Consider the following 25889-nt stretch of genomic DNA (forward strand, 5'->3'; position numbering starts at 1 on the left):
GTGTACAGCCTCCCCCATGTCCCGTGTGCAGAGCCTGGCGGCCAGGCCCCAAGCACCCCCCTGGAAGTGGCCAGACCTGGGCTGTGCCCAGCAGCCCACCCAGGTCCCCAGCCACTACTGAAGCACACCAGCACGGCGTCTCTGCCCAAGTTTATTTTGGAAAGCAAAGAATTGAACAAAGGCTCAGAAAATAAATATCTGCAGAGAGAAAGTCAGCTCAGGAGGTGAGGCAGCTGAGGGAGTCAGCGGGAAGGGGACTCGGGATGGTGGGAGCCGGGCCCTCCCCTCACCCCCGCCCGGGGGCCACCCCAAGGGGCGAGGAGCGCCGGGCCCTGCGCTGGGTGGGCAGCTCGCACAGGGTGTCCTGGCACAGGCAGCTGTCGATGTGCGTGTAGGTGTAGCGGAGCGTGCCCCCGTCCGGGCACCGCAGCATCACCTCCCGCTGGCTGGCGCGCTGCTCTCTGCAGCAGGAGCACCTGTGGTCCAGGGCCTGGGCCTCGGCCGAGTACCTGGGGGAAGGCGGGGTCAGGGTCCGCCGCCCGCTGGGGTGGGCACAGCCTCCCCCACCCTGCCCCCACCAGGCCCCGGCGCCCCGGCCTCACATGGCGAAGGTCCCGCAGGACCCAGAGCAGTCATTCATGGAGACCGACGCGTTGCAGCCGTTGTGCGAAATCTCCCTTGTGACAGGGACGGCAGCACAGGGGACAGGGACGCTGGTCTCATTTCGAGGGATGCCTGGGCAGAGAGGCAGAGGCTGGGAGGGGGTCTCCGCCTTCCGTGGCCCTCCTGCCTCCCTCGCGGCCTCCTCCCGCCTTCCCAAGTGCCACCCACTCCAGGGCCCTCAAGCAAGCTGGGTTGTCATGGGCTCCTGGAAGGGATTTGGGCTTCCTGGGCACCCCAGGTGATGTCCTCAAAGTCAGCGCCCGCCGAGGCCTGCACTCACACTTCCTGCAGCAGCCGTTGGGCATGAGCGTGATGGAGCCCTAGGGGGAAGGAGAGGCGGTTGAGACCCCAGACCCCCCCCAGTGGTGACAGTGCCGCCCCTGCCAGGAGGGTGGGAGGGGCAGTTCCTGTAGACGGGCCCAGAGTGGAGCCTGCAGCTGTAGCCACGTCCTGCGACGGAGCCCAGCACCCCCCACCCCGGACATCCGGGCCCCACTCCAGGAGTGACGGGCCTGCTCACCTGGACGCAGGTGCTGGGGTCAAAGTCAGGGCAGGTGATGTTGGAGATGGATGAGATGAGCTGGTTGTGTATCTTCACGCAGCTGAAGAAGGTGCAGTTGTTCAGGGGGTCACTCTTCATGTCTCCGGGCTGCGGGACAGGGTGGGGGGAGTTCTGTGTGAGGCCTGGTGGGAGCCCCCCAGGCAGCTCCCTGACCACCTTGCCAAGTGTGGCCCACAGGTCCAGAGCTGCAGAGCCAGCGACACCAGGAGGGGCCCAGGGACCCGCGGCCCACAGTCCCCAGATGGTCCATGTCCCACAGCGGTGGCCTGACTTGGAGAAGCCACCCAGAGGGCCCAAAACCCCATGACAGGTGCCCTGACGGGAGGCAGGACGTGCTCGGCCCTGCGGGTGGGGGCGGGGGACTCAGCTTGGCCCCGGGCTCAGGCGGAGGGCGCACCTTCAGGACCAGGTTCTGCTGGCCAGGCCGGCTGATGATGCAGTGAGTCTGCTCGCATTTCTTGCAGCACTCCCCGGGGGCGTCCACCAGCTCAAAGCCCTGCGGGACACCAGGGGTGGGGGGTTGGCACGGGAAGAGGAAGGGCCATGTGGCGTCAGGGTGGGCGGGCCCGGCGGGCCCGGCTCGCAGGGGCCGGGGCTGCTTACCGGGCTGCAGGTGGTGTTGCAGGGCACGTAGGTGCAGGTGATGACGTTGAGCTGCGTGGCGCTGTCCCTGCGGTCGGTGCAGACGCAGTTCTGGCACTTGGATGAATAGACTGGAGAGCCAGGCTTCGGGCACAGGGAGGGTGGGTGAGGCGGGCCCACATGGCGCCTCCTCTCCTCCAAGACGTCACCCCATGGCGGGAGAGGGGCCCCCACCAGCTGAGCCTGCCCAGGACCCTGCCCTCAAAGCCCCCTCTGCGCCCCCGCCCCGCTCCCCACGGCTGGCAGGCCTCACCTGGTACTCGGCATGCTCCAGCACACACACGCCCTTGGGCACTTGGGAGAAAGAACCAGAGCAAGGGTCAGACTGTCCTGCCGGACCCCAGGGTGGACGCACATCCGGTGGACAGCATGGGGGCGTGGGGCTGGATGCTTCCACCAGGCAGACCCTGAGGCCCCAAGCAGGAGCCCCTTCAGCCGTCCTCTGCCCCCAACACCCAGCCAGAGCCCTGCCCACCCTAGGCCTCGCTCCTGCCCGGCCTGGCCCACTTACCACACGAGTACAGGGGGCAGCACCTCCCGGGCACCATCTCGCTCTTCACCTGGAAGCCCAGTGAGCACAGAGGGGGCTTCTCCCTGCACAGGCTGGCGTTGCACTCTGCAGGCAGCGGGGACACGCCGGTGAGCGCAGCCCCTTGCCCGCTGACCCTGGACGCTGCCCCGGGCAGGGTGGGCCCCGGGCCCCCTCAACCCCCGCCTGCCCAGCACCCACGCCCTGCAGACACGCCTGAGGCCCCGGCCTCTGGGACCACGCACGAGCCCGGCTGCCACGCGCCCTGCCGGCGGGGGCCTTACTGCAGGAGGTGAGGTTGCAGCAGGTGTTGGCGGGGTCCACCTCCGTGAGTGGGTAGGTGCCGTCCTCCTCGCACTCCAGCCGGGGCTCCGGCCGGCACGTCTTGGGCTTGCAGATGATGCCGCTCCCGCCCTCCAGGCAGATGCAATCCTTGCAGTCGAACTGGAAGTGCTCCCCGTACTGCGGGGGCGGGGGAGCCGGCCCCGGTCAGCGCGACATAGCACCGTGCCGCGAGGCCCACCGAGCGACTGGCAGGAAACCCCGAGCCCTCCCCACCTCCAAGTGCCCGGGGCCGGCTCTGGAGAGGACACTCACACCAGGGCTGGGACCTGCTCCCGTGGGCCCGCAGGCCTGGCGCGTGCTGGAGGCACCAGGTGTGTCTGCGGGGCTCACGCAGAGCAGAGCTAAAGAACCAGCCGTGCGCAGGAGACACGCACGCCACAGGGCAGACAGGCCGCAGGTGTAGCCGGAATATCCAGCGGCTAGTGGGCGGATGGGCGGGGCGGGCAGGCGGACGCGCAGAGGGGCGGGTGGATGGGCCCCGCGCTTGCTCAACCTTCCAGGACTCCAGGGACTCATTACTCTGCCTCTGAGGGTTCCAGGTTTTCATTCCACCCCATCCCGCCCCCCCAAAATGCAGGGCTTGTGGGAGGGCCTGGCCCCGGCGCCCAGGGGGTGGCCTACCTCTCTGGGCACGTTGTCCGGCCCCACGCAGCCTAGGAGAGAGAGGAGACAGGCCCTGTGAGCTCGAGCCCCTGCCGCAGGCTCTGGGCTCAGCCCCGGGAAGGGGAGGGCAGAGGCCGCGCGGCGGGCAGCCTACCGCACAGGTCCACGCAGACGTCGAAGCCGGGCGCGTAGCTGGTGGTGCCCTCGGGGCAGAAGCAGCCTTCCACCAGGCGCGTGCTGTTCGGCTCGGAGGGGCTGGGGGAGGGCATCAGGAGACAGGTGTGGGGACGGGTGGGACCACCAGGCCCAGACAGGGCTGCCCAGAGCAGGACGGAGGGCCAGCCAGCCGTCCCAGCGCCTCCACCGTGACTGACCTGGACTTACAGGTGGGCTCCTCCACGGGGCCGCAGGCCCGGTACTCACGATGGGCGGGGCATGTCACCGCTGGGGAGGGGCAGCGTCAGAGGGCGGGGCCTGGGCTCCCACCCCACCCCCACTGACCGCCGCCCAGCCCCTCCCACATGGGACCCCAGCCCACGCAGGCCGAGCGTGGCCTCTGCCCCTCATGCTGTCCCGAGCCAGGAGGCGAGGGTCCAGCCCCACAGGGGTTAGCACAGCCCGTCTTCAGGCGGCCTGGCCCCCCACCCCCGCCAGGATTCCCGCTGAGCCTGGGGTGAGCAGGAGGGCACTCACGGCAGGCCCCGCCCGTGTGGTTCCGCCAGTCCACGCAGATGCCCTCCTGGGCACACAGGGCCGCGTAGGTCTGCAGGCTGGCGCACTCCAGGTTCGAGCCAGGCACATAGCAGCTGTCGAACAGGCAGGCTTCATAGTAGTGCTGGGGGGGCGCCAGGGCGTGGCACTGGGCAAACAAGCTGTGGAGGAGGGATGCAGGTCACCGGCCGGCCGGTGCCCCCAGCCTCTCACATCCCCCTGCCCTGGCACCTCCATCTGGGCTACACCCCCTCGGGGGCCCAGCTCAGCCTGTACCACCAGACAGATGCCTGTGGGCTAAGGGTGGGAGCAGAGCATCAGGGGCGGCCTCGGGGGCACCAGCTGGCCTGAGGCCACGGCAGCCAGCACTGAGGCCAGAGGAAGAGCACTGTGCTCGGCCCCCAGAGAGGGAAGGTCTGCGTCTAAGTGGTCACCAGGTGCCAAGGTCCCCCAGCAAGGCCAGCAGTGGCCATCCTGGCCTTCACGCACACACCTCTGGGGGTGAGGGGCTCACTCCCACAGATACCAGCTTTGGCCCCCTCTCTAAGCCCAAATTCCCCTCCCCAGCACCAGTTGTGGACGCTAACTCTATCCCAGGCCAGCTGGTCTACTCCAGCCTTCAAGCTCAGCAGACGCTGCACCATCTCAGGAGGCAGGAGAGACGGGATGTGGGGGAGTCACAGAGGGCCCTGGATACCCTGCTGGGGCCCAAGTCCTGGCCCCGCTGTGACTGCCATCTGCCTTCCCAGCCCCAGGCCCAGCGCCAGCGGCCTTTCCGTGGCAGACCAGGTGGGGGTGCAGCTTCCAGGGCGATCACCTGTCCTTGATGAGCTCACAGAGTGGAGACGCACAGCTCTTCGTGGGGAAGCTGCTGGTGCCCGCCAAGGGCGAGGTGGCCGGGCGCCTGGTGGTGAAGCTGGTGTGGGGGCAGCGTGGCTTGGAGGGGTCATTCACCACCCAGGAGTCAGCTGCGACCTCGCAGTTGTCAATGCTCTCCCCACTGGGCAGCACACAGTCGTCCAAGGTGCTGTTGGTGCACGTGCCTGTGCGGGTGGGAAGGCCACGTGAACACACACCAGGCCCAGCTGTCCAGCAGGGCAAGCCCCCGGGACCCCCCGCTCCAGCCCAGGTCCCTGGAGGGCACCTGGCTGGGCCTAAGGGCACAGACACGGCTCCGACAGGCCTCCCACAGGGGCCAGACCCAGACGCGGCTGGGGGCCCGTGGGGGCCTAAGCAGTGTGCGGGGCCGCCCCTGGGGAGCAGCTCCCACAGCCAGCCTCTGCCAGGCCGTCCTCCCCAGGTGGGGTGCAGTGGTCAGGGGCTCACCACACTGGCCCTTCGTGTTGTTGCCGAACAGGCGGTAGGGCAGCCGGATGGAGAAGGAGAGGCCGTTGTAGGACACGAGGGCGCCCAGCTCGGGGATGTCAACCATGTAGTTGATGCCCGACTCGTATACCCGCAGCCCGAACTTGGTGTAGGGCAGCGCCACGGCCTGCCTGTTGACCTGCACCTGCGGTGGGAACCCCAGGGCGGGGGTCAGGGGGCGGGGCGAGCCGTGGGGGCCACCCCTCCCCCTCCCCGCTTCCTTCCCATCACACTGGGCCAGATCTTTGTCCTGACGAATCCCAGGGGCCAGGTGGCAGGGGCACCGTCCTCAGGGTCCCCCCGGGAGGCCTGGGGACCCCGAAAGGGGGTAGAACTCCCTACATGGTGTGTAGAGAGCCCCTGTCCTCAGGGAGGGGTGCCTGCCGCAGAGACCTGCGTCCAGGGTGAGTGGTAGGGGCGTGAGCAGCGGAGGTCAAGGGGCCCCTGAAGGCCTCCAGAGGGCCCGTGAGATGTGTCCATGGAGCACCTCTCCAAGCCTGGCTCTGGGTCGGGGGCAGCCCAGCCTCCCGCTGCGTGAGGAAGCCCGCACCCGTGCGCCCACCGTGGACCCCGCCCCCCGCATACCTGCACCATTATGGGCGTCATCTGCACGGTCTTGATCAGCACCTCCTGGGTTTCGTGGTGCACGATGAGCGTGCGGGGGCAGGACACCTCATCGTTGACGTCGCAGTGGTAGTTGTCGACATAGATGCCGAAGTTGTCCACCCTGGGGCTGACCTCCTCCACCAGCACGTACGTGCAGTTGCCCTGGTAGCTGTAGTAGAGCCCGTCGAAGGTGACGTAGTGCGGGTCCCCCCAGCCAGTGCAGTAGCCTGCAGAGCACGTGGGGTGAGCCCGGGTCGCGCCCCCAGCTGGGGGCAGGACGGGGACAGGACGTGCTCAAGGCTCGGGTGGGAAGGGCAGGCAGAAACTGCGGAAGGCCCTGCAGTCTGGTTCCCGGGGCACTCGGGGCATCTGGGCCCCGAGAGGGCAAGCACCCCTCGGCCCACAGCAGCCCTGAGCGTCGGTCCCGACGCCTCCTCTGTGCCCTACTCTCGGCAGTGGCCGCCCTCCACCAGGCCAGCCCCGCCCTTTCCTGGACCGTGGCTGAGAGGAGGAGCCGGCAGGAGGTGGGAGAAACCACTTCAGACCGGGGCCTGACTCTCCGCGGGCACCCAGCCACCGAAGCCAGCATGACACCCTGGGGTCTGCAGCGCCCCCCGGGAGCAGGCGGGGTCCCCACGGCGCCGGGCTCACAGTCGCACTCCCAGTGCCAGCAGCACTTGTCGGGGTCCTGGACGCGCACGGGCGCAAGGCCGTTGGTGCAGGTGGGCATGGGTGGGGGCTCGCACGGCACCTTCACGAGCTCCACGATGTTGTTGTACTTGCACGTGGCCTTCGTGCAGTTGCACATCCACCAGCTCTCGTTCTCCTGCCGGTGGGGGAGGACACGGGCTCAGCGGGACCAGCCTGGCTCACACGGGAGGGCTGGGCCGCGCTGGCGAGGCCCCGGGTGAGCAGCTAACAGCCCTGCCCAGGAGGCTGAGAGCCAAGGGCGACCCTGTCCAGGAGGGCAGCCAGCCAGGGGGAGAAGGCTTCAGGCTGCCTGAAGCCTTGGCCCGACTGGGGCTGGTGTGGGGCACAGGGGCAAGGTCATGACCTACAGGAAGGCAGCACATGGGGCTTTAGACGTCAAAGGCAACAAAAGCCGCCAGAGACACAGACCTGCCTGGGAGGGTCCAAGTCCGGGCACCCGGGGACCCCGGGCACTGGCGCGGTAGATGTCCCGGATTCTTGGCTGGTGGGTGCGGATGGGCTGGGTGTTGGGGTGGGTGTGGATGGGCTGGGTGTTGGGGTGGGTGTGGATGGGCACGACCAGTTGAAGAACTCAAGCGTGCATTCCAGCGAGCAGTTCACGTAGTAGCACGTGTCTCCATACGTGCCGTTGTACACCACCTCGCCTGCAAGGGGAGAGACCAGTGCTGATGCCGCCCCCGAGCACTCAGGCTGGCTCCCCCAGAGGCCAGGAGAGAGAAGCCCACACCTCCCACTGTCCTGATTTGTGGCTGCAGCTCGTGGGGCTGGCCATGGAGACATCCACCCAGGCCCAGCACCCAGCTTCCCAAGCAAGCTCCCAGTGTAGACCTCTGAGTGACCCCCAAGCACAGGGAACCCAACCGCCACCAGCCTGTGCTGCTGAATCAGAAGGAAGAGCTTGCGCACCTGGGGCGTAGTAGGTCCCATTCAAGAAGCAGCATGGAAGCAACCTGGAGGGGGTGACCCCACTGGTGGTAACGAGGAGGGAGGTTGCTGGGGTCACAGTGGAGGTGGACACACTGGAGGTCCAGGTGCTGGGGGTCTCCGGCGGGGTCGACGGGCGTCCTGTTGGTGTGGGGGCGCCTGTGGAGGTGGCTGACACAGGCGTGGCAGTGGGGCTGGAGGTAGGGCTTGTGCTGAGTAAAGGCGGCCTCGTCGTGGAACCAGGGGTGGGGGTGGTCTTCGAGGAGGTGGGACCCAGGGTCGGCGAGCCTGTAAGAATGGAGGGTGCAGGGAGGGCTGAGGGGGTCCACTCCTCTCACTGCACAGGTGGCCTGGCAGCAAACACGCAGGCAACCCCCTGGAAGCGCGGCACGTGGTGTGGAGGCCTCCCATCCACGTTCCAGCTCCGGGCCTCGGGGCTGGGCGGGGCGTCAGGCCCACCGGCCTCAGGGTGTGTAGCGAGGAGGCCACCACGGGACACTGCTCCATCCGGAGGGGCTGGCCACGGGCCCCTGAAGCCCCAGTGGGGAAGTGCCGGTGGGAGTGGGGGACAGAGGAGGGTCTCCCAGGGAGCCTGACCAGCAACCTAGACTCCCCACGAGGCCCCAGGCCCTTCGGTGGCTCCTGCAGGGTGGCTTTGCCCACAGAGCCCATCGTACAGCTGTAGGGAGAGGACGTGGGCCACGGGCAGCCGTGCCCAAGGAAAGATATCCCGTGGGGGCAGGCACAGGCCGAGGGGCAGCACCTCCATGAGCACCTAGCCGCAGGTCTTGGCGGGATGGCCAGTGAGCCCTTCTAAAACCTTCCTGGGAACTGCATTCCCAGGGAAGAGTGGAGGCACCTGTCTGAAGTCCCAGCAGCTGAGCTGCGCCCCTGATGGGAGGAACAAGCATGAGTACACAACCACACCGGTGCCCACGTGCCTGGAAGGGTGGTGCCTCCCGCTGGAGTGACCGTCGGCACTGTCAGCGTCGGGGTCAGGGGTGTGCTGGAGGGCTCCACGGCTGTGCTGCTGGTGGGAGGTGTGCCGGTGGGTGTTGCGCTTGGGGTCCCTGTCGTGGGAGTGGTGGGGGCGGTGGTCTCTGTGGTGGTGGGTGTTGGGGTTGGGGTCCCTGTGGTTGTGGTTGTGGTGGGGGTGGTGGTCTCTGTGGTTGTGGGTGTTGGGGTTGGAGTCTCTGTTGTAGTCGTGGTAAATGGAGGGCTTGGGGTCTCTGTGGTTGTGGGTGTTGGGGTGGGGGTCCCTGTGGTTGTGGTTGTGGTGGGGGCAGTGGTCTCTGTGGTGGTGGTGGGGGCAGTGGTCCCTGTGGTTGTGGTGGGGGCGGTGGTCCCTGTGGTTGTGGTTGTGGTGGGGGTGGTGGTCTCTGTGATGGGTGTTGGGGTTGGAGTCTCTGTTGTAGTGGTGGTGGGTGTTGGGGTTGGGGTCCCTGTGGTTGTGGTTGTGGTGGGGGCAGTCGTCTCTGTGGTGGTGGTGGGGGCGGTGGTCTCTGTGGTTGTGGGTGTAGGGGTTGGAGTCTCTGTTGGAGTGGTGGTGGGTGTTGGGGTTGGGGTCCCTGTGGTTGTGGTTGTGGTGGGGGCGGTGGTCCCTGTGGCGGTGGGTGTTGGGGTTGGAGTCTCTGTCGTAGTGGTGGTAGATGGCGGGCTTGTGGTCCCTGTGGTTGTGGGTGTGGTGGTTGTTGTCTCTCTTGAGGTGGTGCTAGAGGTTGGCATTGGAGTCCCAGTTGAAGCTGTGGAGAGTGTTGTAGCTGGGGTCTCTGTAGCGGTAGGACTTGTAGTCTCCGATGAAAGTGTGGTAGACGATGGGCCTGGGGTCTTCATAGTGGTGGTCGAAGGTGTGGAGACACAGTTACGTGGAACAAAACAGCAGTAGACGTCGATTTCGTAGTTGAGGCAGGCAGACGTCGGGGTAGCTCCGCCCGGCTTCTGGTCCTGGTTTTTGCACACAAGCCCAACAGAGGTGTCACACACCACAGTTTGTCCAAGCTCTTGGAGGGGAGTGTTGGGGAACACGGCGGCTCTGCAGGAGATGTTGGCTACCCAGCCCCTCTTGCAGATGTTCTCAAGGGATTCAACGTCTTCACCTGCTTCGGTATCATTCGGTTTGCCAGAATCCAGCCAGCCAGTCCACCTGCAGTCCGGCAGACACGGAGAGGTTGGTGACACTGTGGTGGTCCCTTCTGTGGTAGACGTGGTTGTGGCTGGGGTGGTAGTGGTTTCCCAGGTAGGCGTGGCTGTTGTACTGGGGATTGTCACTGTGGGTGGCAGTGTGCTGGGGGTGCTTGGAAAGACGGTGGTGGTTGTGGTGGTGGTCGATGGGGTTGGAGGGTGACTGGTGGTGGGTGTTGGGGTTGGAGTCTCTGTTATAGTGGTGGTAGATGTTGGGCTTGGGGTCTCTGTGGTTGTGGGTGTTGGGGTTGGGGTCCCTGTGGTTGTGGTTGTGGTGGGGGTGGTGGTCTCTGTGGTTGTGGTGGGGGCGGTGGTCTCTGTGGTGGTGGGTGTTGGGGTTGGAGTCTCTGTTGTAGTCGTGGTAAATGGAGGGCTTGGGGTCCCTGTGGTTGTAGGTGTTGAGCTTGGGGTCCCTGTGGTTGTGGTTGTGGTGGGGCCTGTGGTCCCTGTGGTGATGGGCGGGGTGGTGGTCCCTGTGGTTGTGGTGGGGGCGGTGGTCTCTGTGGTTGTGGTTGTGGTGGGGGCAGTGGTCTCTGTGGTTGTGGGTGTTGGGGTTGGGGTCCCTGTGGTTGTGGTTGTGGTGGGGGCGGTGGTCTCTGTGGTGGTGGTGGGGGTGGTGGTCCCTGTGGTGGTGGATATTGGGGTTGGAGTCTCTGTTGGAGTGGTGGTGGGTGTTGGGGTTGGGGTCCCTGTGGTTGTGGTTGTGGTGGGGGTGGTGGTCTCTGTGGTTGTGGTGGGGGTGGTGGTCCCTGTGGTGGTGGATATTGGGGTTGGAGTCTCTGTTGGAGTGGTGGTGGGTTTTGGGGTTGGGGTCCCTGTGGTTGTGGTTGTGGTGGGGGTGGTGGTCTCTGTGGTGGTGGGTGTTGGGGTAGGAGTCTCTGTTGTAGTCGTGGTAAATGGAGGGCTTGGGGTCCCTGTGGTTATGGGTATTGAGGCTGGGGTCCCTGTGGTTGTGGTTGTGGTGGGGGCGGTGGTCTCTGTGGTTGTGGTGGGGGTGGTGGTCTCTGTGGTTGTGGTTGTGGTGGGGGCGGTGGTCCCTGTGGTTGTGGTTGTGGTGGGGGTGGTGGTCTCTGTGATGGATGTTGGGGTTGGAGTCTCTGTTGTAGTGGTGGTGGGTGTTGGGGTTGGGGTCCCTGTGGTTGTGGTTGTGGTGGGGGCGGTGGTCTCTGTGGTTGTGGTGGGGGTGGTGGTCTCTGTGGTTGTGGTTGTGGTGGGGGTGGTGGTCTCTGTGGTTGTGGTGGTCTCTGTGGTTGTGGTTGTGGTGGGGGCGGTGGTCCCTGTGCCTGTGGTTGTGGTTGTGGTGGGGGTGGTGGTCTCTGTGATGGGTGTTGGGGTTGGAGTCTCTGTTGTAGTGGTGGTGGGTGTTGGGGTTGGGGTCCCTGTGGTTGTGGTTGTGGTGGGGGCTGTGGTCTCTGTGGTGGTGGTGGGGGTGGTGGTCCCTGTGGCGGTGGGTGTTGGGGTTGGAGTCTCTGTCGTAGTGGTGGTAGATGGCGGGCTTGTGGTCCCTGTGGTTGTGGGTGTGGTGGTTGTTGTCTCTCTTGAGGTGGTGCTAGAGGTTGGCATTGGAGTCCCAGTTGAAGCTGTGGAGAGTGTTGTAGCTGGGGTCTCTGTAGCGGTAGGACTTGTAGTCTCCGATGAAAGTGTGGTAGACGATGGGCCTGGGGTCTTCATAGTGGTGGTCGAAGGTGTGGAGACACAGTTACGTGGAACAAAACAGCAGTAGACGTCGATTTCGTAGTTGAGGCAGGCAGACGTCGGGGTGGCTCCGCCCGGCTTCTGGTCCTGGTTTTTGCACACAAGCCCAACAGAGGTGTCACATACCACAGTTTGTCCAAGCTCTTGGAGGGGAGTGTTGGGGAACACGGCGGCTCTGCAGGAGATGTTGGCTACCCAGCCCCTCTTGCAGATGTTCTCAAGGGATTCAACGTCTTCACCTGCTTCGGTATCATTCGGTTTGCCAGAATCCAGCCAGCCAGTCCACCTGCAGTCCGGCAGACACGGAGAGGCTGGTGACACTGTGGTGGTCCCTTCTGTGGTAGACGTGGTTGTGGCTGGGGTGGTAGTGGTTTCCCAGGTAGGCGTGGCTGTTGTACTGGGGGTTGTCACTGTGGGTGGCAATGTGCTGGGGGTGCTTGGAAAGATGGTGGTGGTTGTGGTGGTAGTTGATGGGGTTGGAGGGTGACTGGTGGTGGGTGTTGGGGTTGGAGTCTCTGTTATAGTGGTGGTAGATGTTGGGCTTGGGGTCTCTGTGGTTGTGGGTGTTGGGGTTGGGGTCCCTGTGGTTGTGGTTGTGGTTGGCGGGGTGGTCTCTGTGGCTGTGGTTGTGGTGGGGGCGGTGGTCTCAGTGGTCGTCTTGGGGGCAGTGGTCTCTGTGACTGTGGGTGTAGGGGTTGGAGTCTCTGTTGGAGTGGTGGTGGGTGTTGGGGTTGGGGTCCCTGTGGTTGTGGTAGTGGTGGTGGGGGTGGTCCCTGTGGTTGTGGATGTGGTTGAGGGGGTGGTCTCTATGGCTGTGGTGGGGGTGGTGGTCCCTGTGGTTGTGGTTGTGGTGGGGGCAGTGGTCTCTGTGGTGGTCGTGAGGGCGGTGGTCCCTGTGGTTGTGGGTGTTGGGGTTGGTGTCCCTGTGGTTGTGGTTGTGGTGGGGGTGGTGGTCCCTGTGGTGGTGGTGGGGGCGGTGGTCCCAGTGGTGGTGGTGGGGGCAGTGGTCTCTGTGGTTGTGGTGGGGGTGGTGGTCTCTGTGATGGGTGTTGGGGTTGGAGTCTCTGTTGTAGTGGTGGTGGGTGTTGGTGTTGGGGTCCCTGTGGTTGTGGTTGTGGTGGGGGCAGTCGTCTCTGTGGTGGTGGTGGGGGCGGTGGTCTCTGTGGTTGTGGGTGTAGGGGTTGGAGTCTCTGTTGGAGTGGTGGTGGGTGTTGGGGTTGGGGTCCCTGTGGTTGTGGTTGTGGTGGGGGCGGTGGTCTCTGTGGTGGTGGTGGGGGCGGTGGTCCCTGTGGCGGTGGGTGTTGGGGTTGGAGTCTCTGTCGTAGTGGTGGTAGATGTCGGGCTTGTGGTCCCTGTGGTTGTGGGTGTGGTGGTTGTTGTCTCCCTTGAGGTGGTGCTAGAGGTTGGCATTGGAGTCCCAGTTGAAGCTGTGGAGAGTGTTGTAGCTGGGGTCTCTGTAGCGGTAGGACTTGTAGTCTCCGATGAAAGTGTGGTAGACGATGGGCCTGGGGTCTTCATAGTGGTGGTCGAAGGTGTGGAGACACAGTTACGTGGAACAAAACAGCAGTAGACGTCGATTTCGTAGTTGAGGCAGGCAGACGTCGGGGTGGCTCCGCCCGGCTTCTGGTCCTGGTTTTTGCACACAAGCCCAACAGAGGTGTCACACACCACAGTTTGTCCAAGCTCTTGGAGGGGAGTGTCGGGGAACACGGCGGCTCTGCAGGAGATGTTGGCTACCCAGCCCCTCTTGCAGATGTTCTCAAGGGATTCAACGTCTTCACCTGCTTCGGTATCGTTCGGTTTGCCAGAATCGAGCCAGCCGGTCCACCTGCAGTCTGGCAGACACGGAGAGGTTGATGGCACCATGGTGGTCCCTTCTGTGGTAGACGTGGTTGTGGCTGGGGTGGTAGTGGTTTCCCAGGTAGGCGTGGCTGTTATACTGGGGGTTGTCACTGTGGGTGGCAATGTGCTGGGGGTGCTTGGAAAGACGGTGGTGGTTGTGGTGGTGGTCGATGGGGTTGGAGGGTGACTGGTGGTGGGTGTTGGGGTTGCAGTCTCTGTTGTAGTGGTGGTAGATGGCGGGCTTGTGGTCCCTGTGGTTGTGGGTGTGGTGGTTGTTGTCTCCCTTGAGGTGGTGCTAGAGGTTGGCATTGGAGTCCCAGTTGAAGCCGTGGAGAGTGTTGTAGCTGGGGTCTCTGTAGCGGTAGGACTTGTAGTCTCCGATGAAAGTGTGGTAGACGATGGGCCTGGGGTCTTCATAGTGGTGGTCGAAGGTGTGGAGACACAGTTACGTGGAACAAAACAGCAGTAGACGTCGATCTCATAGTTGATACAGGCAGGAATGTGGGTGGCTCCGCCCGGCTTCTGGTCCTGGTTTTTGCACACAAGCCCAACAGAGGTGTCACACACCACAGTTTGTCCAAGCTCTTGGAGGGGAGTGTTGGGGAACACAGCGGCTCTGCAGGAGATGTTGGCTACCCAGCCCCCCTCACAGATGTTCTCAAGGGATTCAATGTCCCCGCCTGTTTTGCTGTAATCTGGTTTCCCAGAATCCAGCCAGCCAGTCCACCAGCAGTCCGGCAGACACGGAGAGGTTGGTGACCCCGTGGTGGCTGTGGTGGTTGAAGTTGGGGCAGTGGTTGGTGAGGTGGTCGGCGGGGTGGGGGTTTGTGGGGTGCTGGTTGGGGTAGCGGTTTGTAGGGTGGTGGTTGGGGTAGTGGTTGGGGTGGTGGTTGGTGGGGTAGTGGTTGGGGTGGTGGTTTGTGAGGTGGTGGTCAGTGGGGTGGTGGTCGTTGGGGTGGTGGTCGGTGGAGTAGTGGTCGGTGGCGTGGTGGTCGGTGGGGTGGTGGTCAGCGGGGTGGTTTGTGGTGTGGAGGTTGGTGTAGTGGTTGGGGTGGTGGTCGGGGTGGTGGTCGGCAGGGTGGTGGTCGGTGTGGTGGTGGTCAGTGGGGTGGTTTGTGGGGTGGTGGTTGGGGTAGCGATTGGGGTGGTGGTCAGCGGGGTGGTGGTCAGTGGAGTAGTGGTCAGTGGGGTGGTGGTTTGTGGGGTGGGAGTTGGTATAGTGGTTGAAGTGGTGGTCGGTGGGGTGGTGGTCGGTGGAGTAGTGGTCAGTGGGGTGGTGGTTGGTGGGGTGGTGGTCAGCGGGGTGGTTTGTGGGGTGGTGGTTGGGGTAGCGGTTGGGGTGGTGGTCAGCGGGGTGGTGGTCAGTGGAGTAGTGGTCAGCGGGGTGGTGGTTTGTGGGGTGCTGGTCGGTGGAGTAGTGGTTGGTGGGGTGGAGGTTGGTATAGTGGTCGGCGGGGTGGTGGTCGGCGGTGTGGTGGTCGGCAGGGTGGTGGTCGGGGTGGTGGTCGGCGGGGTGGTGGTCGGCAGGGTGGTGGTCGGGGTGGTGGTCAGCGGGGTGGTTTGTGGGGTGGGGGTTGGTATAGTGGTTGGAGTGGTGGTCAGTGGGGTGGTGGTCGGTGGGGTGGTGGTTGGGGTAGCGGTTGGGGTGGTGGTCAGCGGGGTGGTGGTCGGTGGAGTAGTGGTCAGTGGGGTGGTGGTTTGTGGGGTGGAGGTTGGTATAGTGGTTGGAGTGGTGGTCGGTGGGGTGGTGGTTGGGGTAGTGGTTGGGGTGGAGGTTGGTATAGTGGTCGGCGGGGTGGTGGTCGGCGGGGTGGTGGTCAGCGGGGTGGTTTGTGGGGTGGTGGTTGGGGTAGCGGTTGGGGTGGTGGTCAGCGGGGTGGTGGTCGGTGGAGTAGTGGTCGGTGGAGTAGTGGTCGGTGGGGTGGTGGTCAGCGGGGTGGTTTGTGGGGTGGAGGTTGGTGTAGTGGTTGGGGTGGTGGTCGGGGTGGTGGTTGGCGGGGTGGTAGTTTGTGGGGTGGTGGTCAGCGGGGTGGTTTGTGGGGTGGTGGTTGGGGTAGCGGTTGGGGTGGTGGTCAGCGGGGTGGTGGTCGGTGGAGTAGTGGTCAGTGGGGTGGTGGTTTGTGGGGTGGGAGTTGGTATAGTGGTTGGGGTGGTGGTTGGTGGGGTGGTGGTCAGCGGGGTGGTGGTTGGTGGGGTGGTGGTCAGTGGAGTAGTGGTCAGTGGGGTGGTGGTTTGTGGGGTGGGAGTTGGTATAGTGGTTGGAGTGGTGGTCAGTGGGGTGGTGGTCGGCGGGGTGGTGGTCAGTGGGGTGGTGGTTTGTGGGGTGGGAGTTGGTATAGTGGTTGGAGTGGTGGTCAGTGGGGTGGTGGTTGGGGTAGTGGTCGGGGTGGTGGTCGGCGGGGTGGTGGTCGGGGTGGTGGTCGGCGGGGTGGTAGTCGGGGTGGTGGTCGGCGGGGTGGTGGTTGGGGTGGTGGTTGGGGTGGTGGTCGGCGGGGTGGTTGGCAGGGTGGTGGTCAGTGGAGTAGTGGTCAGTGGGGTGGTGGTTTGTGGGGTGGGAGTTGGTATAGTGGTTGGAGTGGTGGTCGGTGGGGTGGTGGTTGGGGTAGTGGTTGGAGTGGTGGTCGGGGTGGTGGTCGGCGGGGTGGTAGTCGGGGTGGTGGTTGGGGTGGTGGTCGGCGGGGTGGTTGGCAGGGTGGTGGTCAGTGGAGTAGTGGTCAGTGGGGTGGTGGTTTGTGGGGTGGGAGTTGGTATAGTGGTTGGAGTGGTGGTCGGTGGGGTGGTGGTTGGGGTAGTGGTTGGAGTGGTGGTCGGGGTGGTGGTCGGCGGGGTGGTAGTCGGGGTGGTGGTTGGGGTGGTGGTTGGGGTGGTGGTTGGGGTGGTGGTCGGGGTGGTGGTCGGCGGGGTGGTGGTCGGGGTGGTGGTCGGGGTGGTGGTCGGCGGGGTGGTGGTTGGGCTCGAGGTAGGACACTCGTCCCTCTTCTGGCAGCAGTAGACCCGTATCTCGTAGTCGTAACAGAGCCCAAAAAGTTCGTTTCCAAACTGGTCTTCGTTCTTGCAGATGAACCCAACAGAGACATTGCATTGAGCCTTCTGGCCCAGCGTCTCCCAGCTGAGGAAGGGCTCCGTGGCCGCCCTGCACTCGATGTTCTGGGGGGCCCCGCAGACGCCGTCGAACGTCTCTCGGTCCCCGCCGTCACTATTGTCACTGGGATGGTCGTTGTTGATCCAGTCGGACCAGAAGCAGCAGGAAACTAGAAAAGCAAGACCGGCATTGGCCAGTCAGGTGGGGGCGCGCCTTTCGGGAGGTCAACAGGCTCAGAGAACCCAGAGACCCTCGTGACCAGCGGTCCCCATCACCACCAAAGGGCCCGGGGCAGGCTCAGAGACTTCAGGCTGAGCCTAAACTTCCACCCTCTACTTCTCCCCTCTTTCTGCAGCTAAAAACCCGAGTCCCCCACGCCCCGCCACCGGCAGACCCAGGCCCGAGGCACCAGCCTAGTGCCCCTTCCTCAGCTACCTTCAAATCCATAAGCCAAACAAATGAACGAGGAAAGGCCACCCAGCTCAGCCCAGAAGCCCGCTGGCAGGGCTCAGGCTGGACTCTTGACCAGTGTTTTCACCCAGAGCTGGTTAAGTTCCCTGCCTGAGTCCCTGGGCTCAGCAAATCAGGGATCAGGTCACCGAAATAGACCACCCCCAGTCCCTGAGTCGGTGGTCCGGCCTCCCAGCCCAGCCCGCATCGGGGTCTCGAGGGAGGCGCGCTTTCTGCTGCTCCTCACTCTGCATCACGGGGCCAGCTGCTAACGTGACTTACCTGTAGTGGGTGAAGAGGAAGGTGGTGCTGCGGTAAAACGTGGGGGGAAGAGAATGTCATTGCACAGGTTTGAGGTTTGTTAAGTCTCTTAATTTTCACGTTTCTCTTCCCGGCAGCTGTTATACACCTGCAGCTTTCTCAGCACTAGCTATGATTCCAGCTGAGGGACCCAGGGCACCGGCGGCCGCCTCTAGCCCTGGCTCCTGCAGGTCTGGGGAAGCGGCCCCACGTCCGCGTGGCTGTCACCCTGCTCTGGGCTTGGGGCTGTGGTTAAGATGTGGGAGGGGACGGGGGACACGCCCCGAGCTGAGAGGCAGGTCATCACTTCCCGCCTGCCTAGAAGGGCCGTCCCTGCCGGGCTCAGAGGAAGGCAGGCCCCCGGCAGGGGAGAGGGCCTTACCCGTGCTGGGGGTCGGAGTGGTGCTGGTGGGGGTGGTGGTGGCAGGGGTGGTGGTGGTGGGCGTGGTCGTGGCAGGGGTTGAGGGTGCTGAGGTGGACACACAGACGTTGAAGTGTTTCTCCACCGTCCCGTTGGGGCCGCAGAACTCCCAGTAGCAGAAAGAGCCGTTCTGTATGATGCTGACGATCTTCCCTGTGGGAGGCCAGTATCAATACATCAGGAACAAGACAGAGATTCCCAAGGCCCCCTCAGCCCGTCCACACAAAGGGAGACAGGTCCCCCACCCCCAGCCAACAGCCAGCCAGCACCCGCCAGGACCCCGCGCCCAGGACCCTCAGCGGTGCCCATCAGAATGCAGAAGCTGCGTCACAGAAGGGGCTTCACTCCTCATCAGGAGACACAGATGCGCCGGGTGAGCCCTAGGGGCTGCTGCAAACCAGAGGCACCTCCGAGCCGGCAGGGGCTCAGGGCAGCCACGCGGACCTTCAGGGGGGCAGGGGACGGAAGCTAGGTGAGCCCGGGAGGAGCATCCAGGGTGGGCAGCTTACCTTCATCAACCCGGCAGACCACTTCTGAGGAGTCGGTACATACGCTGAAAAGCAAGCGCGAGGCTGCAGGCCCGAGAAGCCGCCGGCCTGTGCCCTCTCACCCGCCCCCCACACCCCACGACAGGCCCGAAGCCTCAGGGCGACGCTGCCCCAGAGGCCGGCTCAGGACCCCGCCTGGGCTCCCGGTGAGGGCAGGGCAGGGACGAGGCGAGGTGCAGAGGCAGCACGGGCCAGCCCTCCCCTCCCGCCGGGTGCGTGCGTGTGAATGCGCGTGCATGTCTGTGTGTGCGCGCCGACCTCCCCGGGCCCCTGTGACGCGAGCTCAGGTACCAAGAGTGGCAGGTCTGCCCTGTGGGCACGGGTGTTCCCGGCACATAGTGAGTGTTGCCGATGTAGCAGCCGCATTTGTCCCTCGTGACGCACGCCTTCAGCTCCTCATCGTAGATGGGGCTGTGCTTAGGGCACCGGGGGTAGCAGCCTGGTGGGCACAGGGCACTGGACTTGAACGGGCACGGAGGATCCATGCCCACCGCATCCACCCTCCCCGCCCCACAGGTCCTCTTCTCCAGGACGCCCTCTGGGAAGGGGGGCCTGGACCATCCCCCTGCTAACACCCTGGTGCTGCCGCCCGGCCAAAGGGACAGCCAGGCCCCGCCCAGCCTCCTGGGGGGCACGGCCCCTGCACCTCCCCAGATGGTCTTTCTAGTCCCCAGCTTTTCCCAGCTCAGAGGCCTCCTCAGCCCCCGCCTCATCCTGACCTGCTCTTTTCCCACGGCACCTGCGCTCCTGACTCAGAGGCCCCCTCACTCCGTGGGGTGCTAACCTGACCCCTCTCTGTCCCTCCCCTGGAGAGGGGGTCTCAGCTCAGACTCCCAGCGGACTGTCTGATGCACAAACTGCAGCAGGGCGAGCCTGGCCCCCTGGCACTCGGCAACAGCCCACGAGGCCCCTCACCCTCCAGGTAGGACACGGAGATGTTGGAGTGGATGCCGTTGACGGTCCGACAGGTCTCGAAGCTGCGATTCCCGCAAGGTTCGTAGTGCCACTCACACTCGCCCGGGGGGTTGTAGTAGTCGCAGAATATGGCTGGGGGTAGGGGTGCGGTCAGACTTGGGGAGGGCGGAGGCGGGGAGGGGGCCACGGACACGCCCCTCCCCGAGCAGCAGCCCCGCCCACCGCTCAGCAGCTCCCACCCCGCCCCGCGGGGGCCTGGGGGCCAGGGCAGGCGGGCGCTCACGGCACAGGTCGGGGGTCCTCCAGAACACGCAGGCGCCCTCCTTGGTGCACTCCTGGGCATAAGAGGCCACGGCGGAGCAGAAGCACTCGCAGTCCCCGCCGGTGTCGCAGGAGCAGGAGTCTTGGACGCAGGCTTCGTAGAAGGGCATGGGGTCCACCTGGGGAGGGGCCTCCATGTGCCGCGGTCCACGCTGCCCTCCCAGGGCCAGGCCCTCCCCCGTGGCCCGAGAAGCTCAGGACCCCAAGCCGGGACAGGGACAGGTGACCCAGCACCAGCCCCCAGGGGACTGCCAGGGGGGGTCCCGCGACGGTGCCCACCACACCCACCCCCCACCGACCACTGCTCCCGCCCACTGCCGGGAGCAGACGGCTGTCTGGGCGGGCTGCGCCGTCTCCCTTCCTGGAAGGTATGGGAGAGCCTGGGGGTCCAGCCACGTCTCTCAGAGAAAAGACTGGACCTCTAGTTATGTGTCCAAAGGACACACAGGATGGAGCTGCGGCGTGACTCTGCAGGGAGAGCGCCTGGCCCGCGGCCCCGCCCACAGGCCGGCACGCCCCGCCCACCTTGCGGTGGCCCCGCCCACGCCCACACCCCACCCACCTTGCTGTGGCAGAGCCCGAAAACCCGGCTTTTGATGATGCTGCACTGCTTCTCCGACCAGGAGCGGCGGTGCAGGTTCGCGGTGCAAGGGTCCGGGGTGGTCCTCACGTCCGGACAGGTGGAGGCCTCCTTCCAGCTGTTCCCGAAGTCCAGCTCGCTGTCCACCACCATGCTGTCCCGCGTGGTGAAGTCGTTTTTGGACCGCTGGTCGAAGTTCCCGCACAGGCCACACACCGCGCCCTGCAGAGACAAGCCGGACAGGGGGCTTTGCCAGGGGGCCTCACAGGAGGCAGGGGGCTGGCCCCGGTCGTGCCTGGGAGGCCCGGGTGGGCAGGGTGCTGCGCACCTCATATGAGGGGTCGAGCTTGATGAAGATGGTGGTCTTCCTGTCCCAGATGACGATGACCCCGATGCTGGCCTCCACCACCAGGTACTGGCCCACATCCCGTGTGGTGTAGGCCACGTCGTGGCCCACGTCACGCTGGATCACCGTGCAGTGTCTGTCCTCCAGCTTCAGCACCGTCCTCTGTGCCCAGGGGAGAAGCCTGTCACTGGCCTGGTCCAAGGGTCCCCCAGGGACCATGCACCCCCTGGGGGGTGGGCAGCACTCACCCCAATGAAGATCTTGATGGCCTTGGAGCAGGTGACCCCCGTGGTACCGCAGGGCACATTCTCGGTGATGATACTGAAGGAACCCAGGGAGGTGTTCTGGCCACAGTAGTCCTGGGGGCCCAGGGGCACGTGAGCCAGGCCGACCCAGCCATGGGGTGAGGGGCACACCACCCCAGCTGGGCCGCACCTCAGCCCCTCCTCTGCTGAGAGGCGGCTTGACCATCCCCCACACACGGCCCTGTGCATGCCACACCCCTGACACCCGCGGGAGGGTCATGGAATGGGAGGACCGAGGAAGGGCTCCCCTCCGACCCCAGACCCCGTCCGCTCCGAGCCTCCTCACTGGGCTGGGACAACCCAGGGCCAGCGGCGCAGGGGCCACAGAGCAGAGGCAGGCACTGCCCGTGCCCTCGGCCTCACCTGAACGGCCACATAGGAGCAGTGCCCGTCGAAGTCATAGTACTTCCCATCGAAGGTGATGTAGTGGCCATTCCCGTAGATGGTACAGGTGCCGTGGCACACAGACTGGGTGCACGCCCAGCGCCCTTTCTGGCAGGTGCTGGAGAGAGGGAGGGGGGGCTGCAGGGGCTGCAGGGGCCCGGGTTCCCCAGCCCTGCTCAGAGAGCAGCCCGGCGCCCTGCAGAAAGCCCCCAGCAGCTCATACCTCCAAGCCCTCCTACCGCAGCCCCTGTGGGGACCAGGGCCCTGCAGACCCAAGTCGGCCCCACGGAGGAGGCCCGTGCCCCAGAGCAGGCTCCCGCCGGAGCGCTCGGGCATCAGAGGCGGGGCCCGGGCTCTCACCAGGTGTTGCAGTCGACCCTGATCTTGTCCCCGGGCAGGTACAGGTCGCTGTTGTGCACACACGGGCACGCCTCCTCCACCACGCAGCCGCCCCGGCCGTCGTCAATCAGCCCCTCAGGGCACACGCAGCCACTGATGCACTCTGTCTGGTACTGGGGGGCGGTTGGAGAGTGGGGTTCAAGGACCAGATGCCAGGCCCAGGATGGCCAGCCCCTCTTCTGACGCTGCAGACACCCACTCGTGTCCCCCACCCCACCCTCCAGTCCTCGACCCCGCTCCCTGGTCCAGCCTCCAGAGCCCCACCCTCAGGCTCCCTGCGAGGCTGGGAGACAAGTGAGACCTGGGGCCCCTACACGGTCCCTACGGGGGCCGGCGGGCAGCTACTCCTTCAAGGGATCAAGGGATGAGGGGGCAGCAAAGCCCGAGCGTCCGAGGGCCCAGGATCTGGAGCCTCGGGGCCGCACGGGAGCCCCCTGAGCCCCCCGCCTCAGCGGTGCCCCCAGAACGCACGTAGCCGGCGGCCAGCGTCTGGCAGCTGATGGGCCTGGGGCTCCGGGTGGACAGCGCTGTCACATTGCTGCAGTCGACACTGATCTTCGGGGCCTCGCAGGCTGCAGGACGGAAGGGGCCGCTGAGCTCAGCTGAAGCTGGGTGGGGGCTCGGGCGGGCCAGGGAGCAGCGTGGGGAGTGGGAGGCCGCGCATGAGGCAGCAGCCACTTACCCTGGCCGATCAGCTTGACCTGTATGCAGCTCAGCCTCCCGTTCCGGCAGACGCTGAGAGGGAGCGGTGGAGTGAGCCGGGCCCAGCGGCTCCGTGGGGTGGGCGGGCAGGGAGTGGGCCCCCAGAGCCGACGGGGCGCACCCTCCCCCACCCCAGGACACCCACCATCGCTCCTCCTGCCTCAGGACCACATCCCCCGCCTCCAGGTAGAGGCCGCGGTGGTAGCAGGAGCACTTGGCCAGGGGCACGCAGCGGCCCTTCTCGTCCAGATACATGTGGTCAGGGCAGCCGCAGCCATCCACGGGCGCGAAGCCCTGCAGGCAGTGGGTGTCGGACTCGGACAGCGAGCGGCAGGTCTGCTGGCAGGCAGTCAGGTTGTACAGGAAGACCTGCGACTTGGGGCAGGAGTCCAGGTCCTTGTCTGCAGAGGGGAGGGGCCCACGTGAGGCCGCCAGCAGAGCGGTCACCCAGGGCCCATCCTGGCCACACACGGGCCTCGTGCCCCGCCTTCTGGGCTGAGGGATTCCAAGCTCCTCTGTGCAAGCAGAGAGGCCCAGGCTGGTTTGCCACTGGCCCCTGCGATGTCACCTCCCACCCCTCCCCCCTCAACTGCCAGGGCGGGACGCCAGCGACCGGAAGGCCGGCCGGAGCCCGATACTCACTGCAGACATGCTCCCGCCAGCCCCACAGCATGACGCCCTTGGCGGCACAGGCGCGGGCGTATGAGGACAGAGCCGCGCACATGCAGTCCTCCGTGTTCTGGCAGTTGCACGTGTCATACTTGCACCTCTGGGGGCAAATGGGCTGTGAGGTGGGAGCCGGCTGGGGAGCATCTTGCCTGTGCGAGCACTCAGACACGCAGCATGTACACTCGTGCACATGAGCTCGGACACACAGCCCTAACACTCATACACAGGACTCACGTGCAGCACGTACACTCGTGCATGGCACTCACAGCACATACACTCGTGCACAAGTGCTCAGACACGCAGCACGTGCACTCGTGCACAAGTGCTCAGACACGCAGCACGTGCACTCGTGCACAAGTGCTCAGACACGCAGCACGTGCACTCGTGCACAAGTGCTCAGACACGCAGCACGTGCACTCGTGCACAAGTGCTCAGACACGCAGCACGTGCACTCGTGCACAAGTGCTCAGACACGCAGCACGTGCACTCGTGCACAAGTGCTCAGACACGCAGCACGTGCACTCGTGCACAAGTGCTCAGACACGCAGCACGTGCACTCGTGCACAAGTGCTCAGACACGCAGCACGTGCACTCGTGCACAAGTGCTCAGACACGCAGCACGTACACTCGTGCACAGCACTCACATGCAGCAGGTACACATGCACAAGCTCTCAGACATGCATGTACATGTGTGCACAAGCACTCGGACATGCAGTATGTACACACGTGCACAAGCACTCACACACAGCACGTACACTCGTGCACAGCAGTCAGACACATGGCACACACATGCGTGCACACACACACCCTTCATCGCATGTGCACACTCACACACGCAGTGATATACATATGCTTCTGCCCACACACTCAGCAGTTTCCCACAGGAGGGGTGGGGCTTAGCCAGGGGCGGGGGCCGCTGCGTGCCCCACCCACCTTGTAATACTCGGCTGGGTCCACAGTGGAGTGGCACCTCGCGAACGGGCTCTTGGTCTTCTTCAGCAGGGAGCACCAGTGCTCGGCGTAGTTGGCTGTGGAGGGTTCAGCCCCTCAGTGGGACAGCCCCGCTTCCCCATCACCCAGGCTGGAGCAGACACTGCCCCTCCCTTCAGGGCAGGTAAGCAAGGTGCCCCTCCCCTCTCGCCAGCTCCCCGGACATGGCGGGTGGCCGGTGGGTGTGAGGGCATCCGGTCGAGGCCAGCACCCACCGATTAGCAGACCCTCCGCTGGGTCCTTCGGCCGGCTGCCCCCGCGGGCCACCGTAAGCCGGCCGCAAGGAAGAAGGCAGCCGGCAGCCGGCCGGCCACTCCTCACCCACCCACCACGCCCCCCCAGGATCCCCATCTGCCCGGGGCCAGGGCCCTGCCGCCAAGCCTCACCGCTCTCGATGTTGAGGGCGCAGGGGTCGTCCAGCCAGTCCAGTTTGTCGCTGCAGCTCGACTGGGCCTTCCAGGTGTTGGCGAAGCCGGCGCCCGTGGCCTCCACCAGCCCCCCGGCCGTCCTGAAGTCGTCCCCTTCGAGGCCATTGAAGTTCCCGCAGAGGCCTGAGGGGCCGAGACAGGGTTGGGAAGGGCGCGGGCTGCAGAGGCCCGAGGGCGGCCGCGAGGGGGAGCCGGGTGGGGCCGCTCACCCTGCACAAGGCCCTGGGCAGCCTGGTCCAGCGTCAGGAAGAGCTGCATGACCGGCAGCAGCTGGATCTGCAGCTTGAGGCCGAAGCTGGTGGTCACGACGAGGTGGTAGGAGGAGGGTTGAAATATGGAGAAGCTCGCTGCAAGGGGGAGCATGAGGGGGGTCGTGAGGGGGATGGGGGGGCGTGAGGGGCAGTGAGGGGGGCGTGAGGGGGGTCTGCCCATCCCCCATCTCCTCCCCCCTTCCCCATCTTCCCCGCCAAAGTTGGGGTGCCCGGAGCAGGACTCACCCGTCACATGGGGCAGGTTCACCTTCTGCTCATTCAGCAGGACGCTGCCATCCGACTTGAAGGCCACCACCTGCAGGCAAGGCCAAGGGGACACAGGGGCTGAGAAGGGCCGTGGGCCCCGGGGGAGCTGGAGGGTGGGAGGCAGGGACACCCACGTTCTTCTTGCCGTCGGCCAGCAGCGCCACCGTCTTCAGGCAGGTCTGCTTGTCCGTGAAGCCGCAGGGGGCCAGCTCGCCCAGGAGGGCGTAGGAGTCGTTCAGGGTCTGTGGGGTGGAGGGAGAGGGCATTGTAGTCACACGGCGGGTGGGGCAGGGGTCCAGTGCCCACACACCCCCGGGTGCCAGCCCACCTTGGTCAGCACGTAGTAGCAGTCCCCGTGGAAGGTGTACTTCCTCCCGTCGAAGGTGGAGATGTGCGCACCGCCCTCCAGGCTGCAGGTCCCCGGACACTGCAGGTCCTGGCACGCCCAGCGGCCAGCGTTGCAGACACTGTGAGGCAGAGGGACCAGGGTCAGGCTCGACTTCCACCCCCCGCCCGCCGGGACCCCCCAGCCCATCGGGATCCACAGCCCGCCGGGACCCCCCAGCCGGCCTAGACCCCCCCCGCCCGCCGGGACCCCCCAGCCCACCTAGACCCCCCAGCCCATCGGGATCCACAGCCTGCCAGGACCCCCTCCCGCCGGGACCCCTCGCCTGCCAGGACCCCCCGCCCTGGCACCCACCACTGCTCGCAGGCGTTGGTGACCTCCTGGCCAGGCGTGTACAGGTGTCCGTGCAGCTTGCAGCCACACTGGCTCACGGGGATGCAGCCGCCGCCCGCGATGTCATCAAACACAGTGCCTGCGACAGCAGGACACGTCCCTCTCAGCCGCCCCGATCCCGCTGCTCCCAGGGCCACAGGCACACCTGGCCTCCCGCCCACAGACCCCTCTTTGGGGGCGCTGTGGACCCACACTGTGTCTGAGGGACCTGCCTCCAGACTCAGGGCCACGGGCCAGGCTGGAGGACTGTCCAGGGGTGAGGAGCAGGAAGCTGACACTGTGTGTGTGCACGTGTGTGTGCGCGCGTGTGTGTGCATGTGTGTGTGTGCGTGTGCACGCGTGTTTGGGAGGAGGGTCTCAGCGCTTGTGCTCTTTCTCCTGCTTGTCCCCATCCCGCCCCCCACCCCCGCCCT

General features: G+C 65.4%; 1 protein-coding gene across 1 annotated transcript in view; it reads right to left on the bottom strand.

Annotated features, from left to right (window-relative positions):
* Positions 1-286: 286 nt before the first annotated feature.
* The window catches only part of MUC2 (mucin 2, oligomeric mucus/gel-forming), a 28744-nt gene continuing 3141 nt past the window's right edge, over positions 287-25889 (bottom strand). The window contains exons 9-56 of the mRNA XM_052662210.1: positions 25438-25555; positions 25066-25204; positions 24872-24979; positions 24717-24786; positions 24429-24566; positions 24178-24342; positions 23735-23829; positions 22775-22901; positions 22278-22533; positions 22113-22165; positions 21851-22002; positions 21392-21465; positions 21011-21149; positions 20591-20701; positions 20325-20504; positions 19979-20218; positions 19379-19535; positions 19096-19227; positions 18472-18619; positions 18142-18185; positions 17594-17785; positions 17194-17220; positions 16300-16630; positions 15169-15681; positions 14519-14676; positions 13007-13387; positions 12140-12727; positions 11207-11845; positions 10007-10579; positions 8603-8854; positions 7644-7949; positions 7146-7381; positions 6678-6852; positions 6006-6253; positions 5382-5565; positions 4873-5098; positions 4038-4216; positions 3719-3788; positions 3499-3599; positions 3363-3394; positions 2681-2858; positions 2379-2483; positions 2121-2161; positions 1829-1951; positions 1623-1721; positions 944-983; positions 603-735; positions 287-509 (exon numbers count right to left, since the gene is read on the bottom strand). Of these exons, the coding sequence (XP_052518170.1) occupies positions 287-509; positions 603-735; positions 944-983; positions 1623-1721; positions 1829-1951; positions 2121-2161; positions 2379-2483; positions 2681-2858; positions 3363-3394; positions 3499-3599; positions 3719-3788; positions 4038-4216; positions 4873-5098; positions 5382-5565; positions 6006-6253; positions 6678-6852; positions 7146-7381; positions 7644-7949; positions 8603-8854; positions 10007-10579; positions 11207-11845; positions 12140-12727; positions 13007-13387; positions 14519-14676; positions 15169-15681; positions 16300-16630; positions 17194-17220; positions 17594-17785; positions 18142-18185; positions 18472-18619; positions 19096-19227; positions 19379-19535; positions 19979-20218; positions 20325-20504; positions 20591-20701; positions 21011-21149; positions 21392-21465; positions 21851-22002; positions 22113-22165; positions 22278-22533; positions 22775-22901; positions 23735-23829; positions 24178-24342; positions 24429-24566; positions 24717-24786; positions 24872-24979; positions 25066-25204; positions 25438-25555 (8999 nt within the window). The remainder of the gene's footprint in view (positions 510-602; positions 736-943; positions 984-1622; positions 1722-1828; positions 1952-2120; positions 2162-2378; positions 2484-2680; positions 2859-3362; positions 3395-3498; positions 3600-3718; positions 3789-4037; positions 4217-4872; positions 5099-5381; positions 5566-6005; positions 6254-6677; positions 6853-7145; positions 7382-7643; positions 7950-8602; positions 8855-10006; positions 10580-11206; positions 11846-12139; positions 12728-13006; positions 13388-14518; positions 14677-15168; positions 15682-16299; positions 16631-17193; positions 17221-17593; positions 17786-18141; positions 18186-18471; positions 18620-19095; positions 19228-19378; positions 19536-19978; positions 20219-20324; positions 20505-20590; positions 20702-21010; positions 21150-21391; positions 21466-21850; positions 22003-22112; positions 22166-22277; positions 22534-22774; positions 22902-23734; positions 23830-24177; positions 24343-24428; positions 24567-24716; positions 24787-24871; positions 24980-25065; positions 25205-25437; positions 25556-25889) is intronic.

Source organism: Budorcas taxicolor, chromosome 25 (assembly GCF_023091745.1).
Source record: "Budorcas taxicolor isolate Tak-1 chromosome 25, Takin1.1, whole genome shotgun sequence".
In the NCBI taxonomy this organism is placed as follows: Eukaryota; Metazoa; Chordata; class Mammalia; order Artiodactyla; family Bovidae; genus Budorcas; species Budorcas taxicolor.